Below are 9291 nucleotides of genomic sequence, written 5' to 3' on the forward strand. Positions count from 1 at the left end.
TATTTAGAAGTGTGATTTTTGGATTGAGTGTCTTTAATTTTTATTTTATTTATTGTTCTGAACAAATTCTATACAGTATAACATACTGAGAGTGAACAAGAGCAATGCATAGGACAAAAATACCTGTATTGCACAAACTACTAATATATATATATAAACACCTGTAATAAAATCTACTGTGAAGCGGGACTGCGAAGCAAGAGGCGTGATATAGTGGAGGATTACTCTATCTGTATTGTGTGACAATAAATTCCAGGGACTCATCATTCCAGGATTGGGACTCATCGCTCCCACGACATGTGCATCCCGGGACCCGCATACTGTCAAATGTGATCTGTCAGAAAATCAGGAATAAATCCAAATAGGAATACATAACTGCTTCAGCTTTGGGACTTACCCTGCTGTTTGCACCAGAAGCAAGATATTGCTCCATTGAAAGCTAATTGCAGTCTCGAAGAGTTTTGTTTCAAAATGAACACCTGGCTTCCCTGTGGGTCTTCAGACCGATTTATTTTTTAATGTATGCCAAAAGCACGACATGTTGCCACACATCAAGGCCTCGTGCTGCGAATGGACAAACACGTGTGTCTCTTCAAAACAGGTCGTCACACTTCACATGAGTGAACCTCTCATGGGTGATGTTTTGTTTTGGTTACCTTTAGGATAAGTACAAAAGTAATAGATTATCTATAGGCGGGCTATCAATTGATGGTGCATTATATGTTCTCTTGAGGACAAATGGAGGAAAGAGGAACAATGATTTTTATTTTTTTTTATTTTATTTTATTTTTTTTAAGGGTACGGCAGTGAGACAGCTGAGGCAGTCGCTCCACAATGTTGTACATATACTGCAGTGTGGATATGAGCAGGTCCCTTATACACTTAAATACTGACAGGTATCCACAAGTATGTGTTCGCAATGACCCACATTCCCATCGTACAAACTGTTAATTGTCTGTAAGATATCCATACTTTTAAATACTTCATATATTTTTTAATTGTACAGCAAACATTTCCAAGGACAATTGACAACAGAAAAAAAACAGCAAATCCAGTGAGACATGACACTTATAAAGAGTTTACAAATGCTTATGAATAGTAAATTATTATGAAGCCTTAATAAAGGGTTGACAGTTTTCACCGATAAGGTGTGTGCTCAATATTTTGATTATACTTCTGTGATTGTTGCTTCTTCATTAGTTCCCAAATTTACAGCTAATCACACAACCGATTTCTATGAAACTTTGTGGGAGGGCAGCAGATGTCACAGTGTGTCAGAACCAGGAAGCCAATCGCAGCCGATCAGTCATGCCCACCCCAGTCAGTCAGCCAGTTGCAGTCCACCTGTCATCGGCAGACTCTTAAAAGTCTCCCGGTCTGGATTATAACGTTAAATCCTCTGTGTTGGGAATTTGCCGTGTGTCAAGACTTGGCCAAAAGTGTTGCCATCTTTACCTTGAAAAAGTAACTTAATGACTGATTACTTGAGCTTAAAACTAACTTAGTTACTTTACTGATTATACTTGATTTCAAATGGAACTAAGTTAGAAAAAAACATTACTTTTTACTCTTTTCAGGAGCAGCCAAGTGGCAGGAATATCACTGATCCACAGTATGAAAATAAAAATAAAAAAAGTAGTAATTTAGTGCAGACTTCAGAAGCTAACGCAGTACAGCAAGTAGCTAAATGTAAACAAGTACACCGTTCCCAGTACACTTCAAGACTTAACTAATAGATGGATCCCAAATGTGATCCATGAAAGCAACTGTGTGTGTGTGTGTGTGTGTGTGTGTGTGTGTGTGTGTGTGTGTGTGTGTGTGTGTGTGTGTGTGTGTGTGTGTGTGTGTTGTTGTGTGTGTGTGTGTGTGTGTGTGTGTGTGTGTGTGTGTGTGTGTGCATAAACTTGAAAGGGAGTGGCAGGCGAACGCACACACACAAACTCACATCATTGCCCCCACCACAGTGATTCTGATCCAAAGAGCGAGAAAGTTCAAAGTCCGGACTCTGGTTCTCACTTTTTATTGTAGATAAAAGCTAAGTATTATAAGTCCTTTAGTGAGTCAGTCCTTACCCTCCATGACCAATTGATGAGCGCTCACTCCAGTATGAATAATACTCCTACAATGCATTGCACATTTCACACGCCGGTAAAACTGAATTCTTAATAGGTAAATAAAAAAGTAACAATAAAATGCACTCTTTACCCAGGAAAATAACAGTGGGGCAACAGTGAAATTATACATTTTTTTGCAATATTATAGTATCACACAATCACTGTGCATTGTGTAATGAATGCAATAACTTCCCAATTGCTTTCTTGTTGTGTAAAAGATGAGCAGTCTTGGTTAAGTGTCTGCACAGCAGGGCTGCTATTTGTTTGACTCACCATCTATGAATTTGAATTTTCATACATGATGCAAAAGTAACTACGGTTGGTTTGAGGAAGTAACTATTATAATTACTTTTCGACGAAAAGAAACACATTACCTTTCTTGATACTCAAAATTTTGTGGTTTTTTTTGGGGGGGGGACCTACTAGTGCAAAAATCAAAGCAGTAGAGCTTAATGTGGTGCTGTTTATTAAGGCTTAATAATGTGTTACTAACCCATTTATAAACAATTCATAAGCCCTTTCATAGTTGTAAAGTGCTACGTAAAAGGCTAAATGCTAAAAAGCAGTGGCTGGAGTACAGAACAAAGAGAACCACACCATACAGAGACACTTTCTAGCTTAAAAGAACATCTTGTGTCAAAAGTGCAATGAGCCGAGACACCATAGACAGCGTTCCAGAAAAAAAGAATTAAAAAAAGAGATGTCTACATGAAGGCACAAGAAGAGACAAGAGCACTGAGGACTGCTACGGTCACGACAAAGCACAAAGGGGTTAAAGTTTATCTTCAAGGCATATTATTTATGTACACACTTTATTATTACCCTTACCTTGTTGTGTCACCACTTATAATAGTAATAGCTATGATGCAGTGGATTCAAATAAAATCAGAAGGCAGTGTGAGCTGACGGCCGAGGAGCTGCCTCAGTTTTCCGCTGGAGTCTCTTTGGCAGCTGCTGCGGCTAAGCAAAAGTGAAAAAAAAAAAAAAAAAAAACGGTGCTTTAAGTCTCCGAAGTGAACCTAATTTTGGGATGTGTGGATGTTGAAAGTGAGTGGGAGCTGAAAAAGTATAGCTCACCCTTTGAGACGATGAGGTTTTCCTCCTGCGCCTCCTCGTCTCCTGGGGCTCTGCAGAGTGTGTGTGAGAGAGAGAGAGGAAGTGTCCACTGGTTGCCATGGTAACCAGATGTGTTAAGTAGCATGACTAAAAGCCTGTTTTTTTTGTTCTTCAGAAGGGCAGAACAGCATACCTGGGTTTTTGGTTGATACTGCAGCGGCACCGTCGACCTTGAAACAAGGAAGTCATTAGCAGTGCTGTGCGGTGGTTATTTGTCGCATGCTGGTCAAATGTTTCACCACACACAGAATACAGAAGTGCCTTGACTAACAACTACTTAATTTTGTGACGCCCCTCAAAGAATATATAGCTGTGAGTATTGTAATGTTTACATGTGTTGCACCACTCTTTATGTTGTTATATGTCTGAAGAACATGGTTAACAACAATACATTTATTGATTGGAAATGGATCGATATCACTTTCTTTTGTACCTTCTTCAATATTTATGAGGATTACATTAGAAAAACAATACAAAAAAAATCCTCTCACTTCTACAGGTATACAAAATTACCCTGGCAAAGCTAAATTTTTGATTGACATGGTCAGTGGGGCGCCGGGGGGTTTAACCCAAAACAAATATTAACAGTCTATACTAAATCCAATAACTAGTTCCCAGGTAACTGTATTCAGGAATATATGGAAAAAATTCAACGGTCACACACAGACAACCAGATGCCCACGGTGGTCTACTTACTGAGAATGAGCAGAATTCCCAATGTGAACAGCACCACAGCTAAAGCCAGTCCACAAATCCTCAGACTCTCATAGTCTACACAGATAGTCAGTAAGACGCAAAATAGCACAGAAGCAAATGTTTCATTTGAACAATTGATGGTGTTTGAGTTTTGTGACATTAGTTGCAGGTGGCAAAGAAACTATACTTACCATAGACAAAAGGGTTTTCCTCCTTTTCAGGTTCATCTATGAAGACACATTCACCTATTTTTTTAATGCACTTATAGTGACAACATCCATTTTTTTCTCCTTCAATTTCACAGCATTTGCAGATGTTTGCTTTGAGCGGACTCACCCTGAACGTCGACGTCCGCTACAGCTGACAGTCATGCACACAAGGCCCGGATGAAACACAATAAAAGGAGCCTCAGTGTGGTGCTTGACAAGTTCATGAAGGTGGCATCAGACGTGTCGCGCTGACATCACTGTGCCACTTTCACACGATCAGTGTGTGAAAGTTGTCAGTGAAGATTTCGTTTATGCACGCCTGTGACTTTGTTTTGTGGGTTTCAGATGAGGGGCCAGGATTACAACACAGGAATTAATGAATTTTACACTCTCAGATGCACTACTGAAATGCATGTTTCAGTTTATTATTTGCACATCGAAATGAATTTCAGGAGTGTGTGCACGTTTCACTACAGGGTGAGTAGGTAAAAAATTATTACTATATGATCACATTTTAGCCTGATGTTTGGAAGGAAGCTCTAGAAGCCTATAGAAACATTTGAAGTTAAAAATGTGTTTCAAAAGTGGTTTATTTTGATTTTTTAAAAAAATGCAAGCAGCATGGGACAGGACTCAAACGTAAGACTTCGAGGCAGTGACATGGTTTTCAAAGTGGTTCAATTCCAGGCAGATGCCAACATGGGCAAAGGGACAAAAACGCATGTCAGAAGGCAAGGTCCAAAAACATCAATCGTCAGATACAAACAGGACAAAAACTTGAAACATGAAAACAAGACTTGGCTGTGGTGGCACAGGATTGCTTGAAGGTTCTTTTACATTCTTTTACATTTTCTAATGTATTTGTAAACTTATTTTCCTAATAATTCCATTTACTTATAATAACACCAATAACATTATTTAATGAGAAAAATGAATACATTTATTTTAACTAACCAATGTTGGGAAAAACAAATACAAACTTCATACAACTAAAAGTTTAATATGACAAGAAAATATTTCCTGGTAATTTTAAATTATATTATTAGACTAATAGAATGCTGATTTATTAAAATATCAAATTAGATAAATTCAAAAGATTAAAAACAAAAATCAATCAATCAATAAAACTTAGTAAAAACAAATCTGTTTTAATACATTTAAGGAAAAAGAATGTATAATTTATGAACCAGTTCATAAAATAAAAATCTGTTAAATTATCATTAATAAACATAAGTATGCTCATTTTAAAAATATATTATTTTAACATATAAATTAATCATCAATCAAATTCAAATGTATTTATTGATTATTTGATTTAAAATGTTCTAAATTAATGTATAAACAACTTAAAATTAAAAAAAATGTAAGATGAACTAATTAATGAACAATTATCACTATATTTTAATGAATCAATCTTACGACAAACAATTTACTGTATATTAATGCAACAGATAGAGCTGTGATACTGTGTGTGTGTGTGTGTGTGTGTGGTGTGTGTGTGTGTGTGTGTGTGGTGTGTGTGTGTGTGTGTGGTGTGTGTGTGTGTGTAGTGAGTAAGGGGGCACTTACCAGCCACACACACGAGGAGTGAGGAGAGGAAGAGAGAAGTAGTTTCCATGGCAACTGTTGATAAAGACCAATAAAAATGAGGGAGGGTGAGGGGAGCCAAATTGAACGTTAAAGAGAAAATGTGTCACATCTGTGTTGCATTTTGGGAAGAGAGTTCCCTTGTGCTTTCATCACCGCGGTGCAAATTACAATAAAAATTGGCATAAAATGGCAATATACAGGAGTTCACTGAATGGATCACCCATCATCGTTACAAAAAAGCAGAATATGATTGTTTTCAAATGTTTATAAGCTGCATTTTCTGTTTTTAAAAGCTTTCAATCATGTGAAGCACATTGTGTTGCCATGTGTATGAAATGTGCAATATCCTGTAAATACATTTGCTTTGCTTTGCCTTACAAGTGATGAGATAACAAACCTCATTCAATTTAAAAATGTTTTTCTGATTAAAATGCCCTTAGCTACAGTATGATATTTTAAAGAAAATCAGATCTTGCACCCCGAGTGATGTCTCCTATTGTTTTACTTTCCTTTAATGTATTATAGACGAAGCTCGCGGGAAGGAATTTCCACTTATGGTTGTATTACAATTTAACAGGATTTATTTGAGAGATGAGTTATCCGGAAAGAATTTTGGTCTGTAGAGCAGTACAGACCTCCACCAGGGCAAGAAGCAAATCCTGTCCCTTCACAAATAACATAGAAATTTATTTTTCACTGTTTCAGCGCATTTAATCCCAAAATCCCAAAAAACAAATGCTCGTCACCACAAGAACACCATCCCTACAGTGAAGCATTGTGGTTGCAACATCAAGATTTGGGGCTGTTTTTCTTCAGATGTAACTTTGAAGAACTGAATTAGCAATCACGGTAAGCACAAAACTTTACAAGTGTAGTTAGTCGTATTTGTAAGTTGTCCGCGACGCACATTTATTTTTAAAATATTTTAACAGTAATCTTCTGTAATAACGATCCATGTTGAGGGCACCTTCAACCACTGTATGTTCTCCCTTTACAGGAATCAATGAAACCTCACACCTCCCAGCGCACGCCACGCGACCTTGGCCTCTTTTCATGTCGGCTTCATGCACATACTGTACGCCACTCACGTCTCACACATATCCCAACTCGTTACAAAAATGCAATCTTTCCAATAACGCTGAGTTCGTTTTAGTGGCAGTCCTGCTTGTTGTCTGTCGGTGCCCTTTTGTCTGAGTACTTTTAAGTCATTCCATCTAACAAGATGTTTGTCTCGCCTTAATTCTATTAGGGACATTTTGGGGTCATTTCGCAACAGTGGCAGGAGCATTCCTGCCCACTTGTTGTCTGAAAGACAATACAGTATGTGATTCGGAAGGAATTTGCATCATCCATCCGTCCATCCATTTTCTTTGCCGCTTATCCTCACAAAGGTCACAGGAGTGCTGGAGCCTATCCCAGCTGTCAACGGGCACACCCTGAACTGGTTGCCAGCCAATCGCTGGGCACAAGGAGACAAACAACAGCCACACTCACAATCACACCTTCGGGCAATTTAGAGTGTCCAATTACTGTTGCATGTTTTGGGGATGTGGTAGGACCACCGGTGTGCCCGGAGAAAACCCACACAAGCACAGGGAGAAAATGCAAACTCCACACAGACGGGGCCAGAATTGAACCCGAGTCCTCAGAACTGTGAGCCAACACTTTATAGCTGATTCACCGTGCCACCCGAATTTGCATCATTTGCTATTTATTGCCACAGGCGTTTCTTCCACACACAAAAATTGTGCATAATACAACTCAGTGCTTAGTTTACATTATTTATGCTTAAATGTAATGGAAAACACCATTGACATGGTAACGAATAGTATAAATGTGGCGTAAATTGCATTTATAGCCGCTCCTCTTGACATTCCTTATTTTTATCAAATGATTGTTTTCTTATCACTGTGGCTCCAATACTCATTAATAATGAGTGTCATACATTTGATTTCAGCTGCTTTATTTATTTAATCTAATGAGAATGGATCCAAAGCTTGTCATCAAACATTCTGCCTTTTCAAATATAAAAATGCTCGCTTTTGATTGACACTGGCAGGCAGCTATTTATTTCCAACAAGCATCACAGTGGTTGTAAAACTGCACTCCATCACACTGAAAGGCTCTTGTCATGGAAAATCACATCATACAAACAGCTCTCACTGTCATGATGCAGCTATGAATAAATAAATATTTCTGTGGCAGACAAAAGTCATAATTGTAAATGTAAAGGTCACAATTAATATACAGATTTAATTTGACGCAAAAGTGCATCACTCTATATGCTAATGATTAAAAATACATCCAAGTAAGCATCTGGTGTGATTAAAATGTTTAATTAGATGTTGAAGGTTTTGGAATGTTTTTAATGGAGATATTTTTTAAATATCTATGATTATTTGCTTTTCAGTCACAGTTTTTTTTTCTATAATAACGATTTAGAAAATATGCATGAGAGACCCACACCATGCCAGTGACATCGAAAACCAATTACATTCCTAAAAAAAAAAACTTTACGTACTTGTGACATTTTTGTTTGGAGGACTGGCGTGGGATTTTTTTTTCTTTTTTTGGTGGTCATGTAATGTACCTTACAGGGTCAAATTATTGCATAGACAGAGACCACACCCACTGTAATGTCAATTAATTGCACCAATGTCATATTTGCATCAGCAGCTTGCAGTGGAAAAATACACATCCAGACCTTCTGCTTCGTGCCATGCATGGCGTAACTGTATTCTCTTAACATAAACGTAAGTGGGTCATTTGCATAGGCCACACGTGAGCAATAGAGGACTTCCATTCGGCCGAGATGACGTCACCGCGGCAACAATCCGCACGGTCTTTCACGTCCTTTTTTTTTTTTATCACCATGGCAACTGTCCGGCTGGAAAGTGGGGTACCGGTGGAGTCCACTCACGGGGCGTGGCTGGCGGCGAATGACAAACGTGACGAACATCGATTTTGAAATGAGAATAATGTAGATGAAATGGCACGCACAAAAACAAAAAGGATGTGTAGATGCGAAGGCAAGACGCCACCCGTCACGCGCGCATTCAACCTGTTGGTCGTCTGATGGCGGAGTGGAATGCGTTCGTTACCCAGCCACCACCTCATTCGAATGTCAGAGCCTCGCGGTGTGAAAATACACTCGCCTCATGTGAAATATGAGCCAGAGATATACATTTTTTTTAAATGCGCGCGCACTGAGGCACACACAGGGCGTGCACCACTTTTTTTTCTACGGTGAGGAAAACAAAATGCAAATTATACATCAAAATTATCTTTTTGCATTGCAGTTACATATCAGCGATAAACCTAACGATGAGCAACTTACCTCTTGTTGGTTCAGCAGGTCAACAAATGGATAATCCACCCACTGAAATCTCAACTGCTCCTCAGTTTCTCATCTGTGTGTGCGCGCGCGTGCACGCCGGACCGGAGCAAGAGCTCGGAGGAGGAAGAGGAGGCGGAGAAGCTGGGATGGAAAACAATATGATCTCCTGGAATTCCGCACCCCCGTTCTCTCCTTGGTTCTGGCTCCTGAGGTCGAGAGATTTTTTTTT

The 9291-nt window shown here is 38.8% G+C and overlaps 1 protein-coding gene across 4 annotated transcripts; it reads right to left on the reverse strand.

The window, feature by feature from the left end:
* Positions 1-203: 203 nt before the first annotated feature.
* fxyd6 (FXYD domain containing ion transport regulator 6) lies at positions 204-9250 on the reverse strand. 4 transcript variants are annotated; one of them, XR_009796090.1, is made up of 9 exons: positions 9063-9250; positions 5705-5758; positions 4263-4286; positions 4118-4153; positions 3927-4001; positions 3364-3400; positions 3192-3241; positions 2943-3074; positions 204-334 (listed from the first exon to the last, which is right to left on the reverse strand). XR_009796090.1 is itself a non-coding variant. In XM_061827509.1 (8 exons), the coding sequence occupies exons 2-8, from the start codon at positions 5751-5753 to the stop codon at positions 3037-3039; spliced, it is 300 nt and encodes a 99-aa protein (XP_061683493.1). In that variant the 5' UTR covers positions 5754-5758; positions 9063-9219; the 3' UTR covers positions 681-3036. The 4 variants fall into 4 exon arrangements, 2 of the variants coding, with proteins under 2 accessions (XP_061683493.1, XP_061683492.1); XR_009796091.1 differs by lacking the exon at positions 204-334 and adding an exon at positions 555-656; XM_061827509.1 differs by lacking the exon at positions 204-334 and having other exon boundaries at positions 681-3065; positions 9063-9219.
* Between the last annotated feature and the right edge of the window lie 41 nt (positions 9251-9291).

The sequence above is a fragment of the Syngnathoides biaculeatus genome, chromosome 8 (genome assembly GCF_019802595.1).
Source record: "Syngnathoides biaculeatus isolate LvHL_M chromosome 8, ASM1980259v1, whole genome shotgun sequence".
Taxonomy (NCBI): Eukaryota; Metazoa; Chordata; class Actinopteri; order Syngnathiformes; family Syngnathidae; genus Syngnathoides; species Syngnathoides biaculeatus.

Bases quoted from the DNA above. Each gene is read 5' to 3' on its own strand.
- fxyd6 (XM_061827508.1), bottom strand. From the start codon at position 5,753: ATGGAAACTACTTCTCTCTTCCTCTCCTCACTCCTCGTGTGTGTGGCT. The intron at 4,002-4,117 runs GTAAGTATAGTT...CTATCTGTGTAG, and splicing joins GGAAAACCCTTTTGTCTATG to ACTATGAGAGTCTGAGGATT. The intron at 3,242-3,363 runs GTATGCTGTTCT...CACACTCTGCAG, and splicing joins AGTATCAACCAAAAACCCAG to AGCCCCAGGAGACGAGGAGG.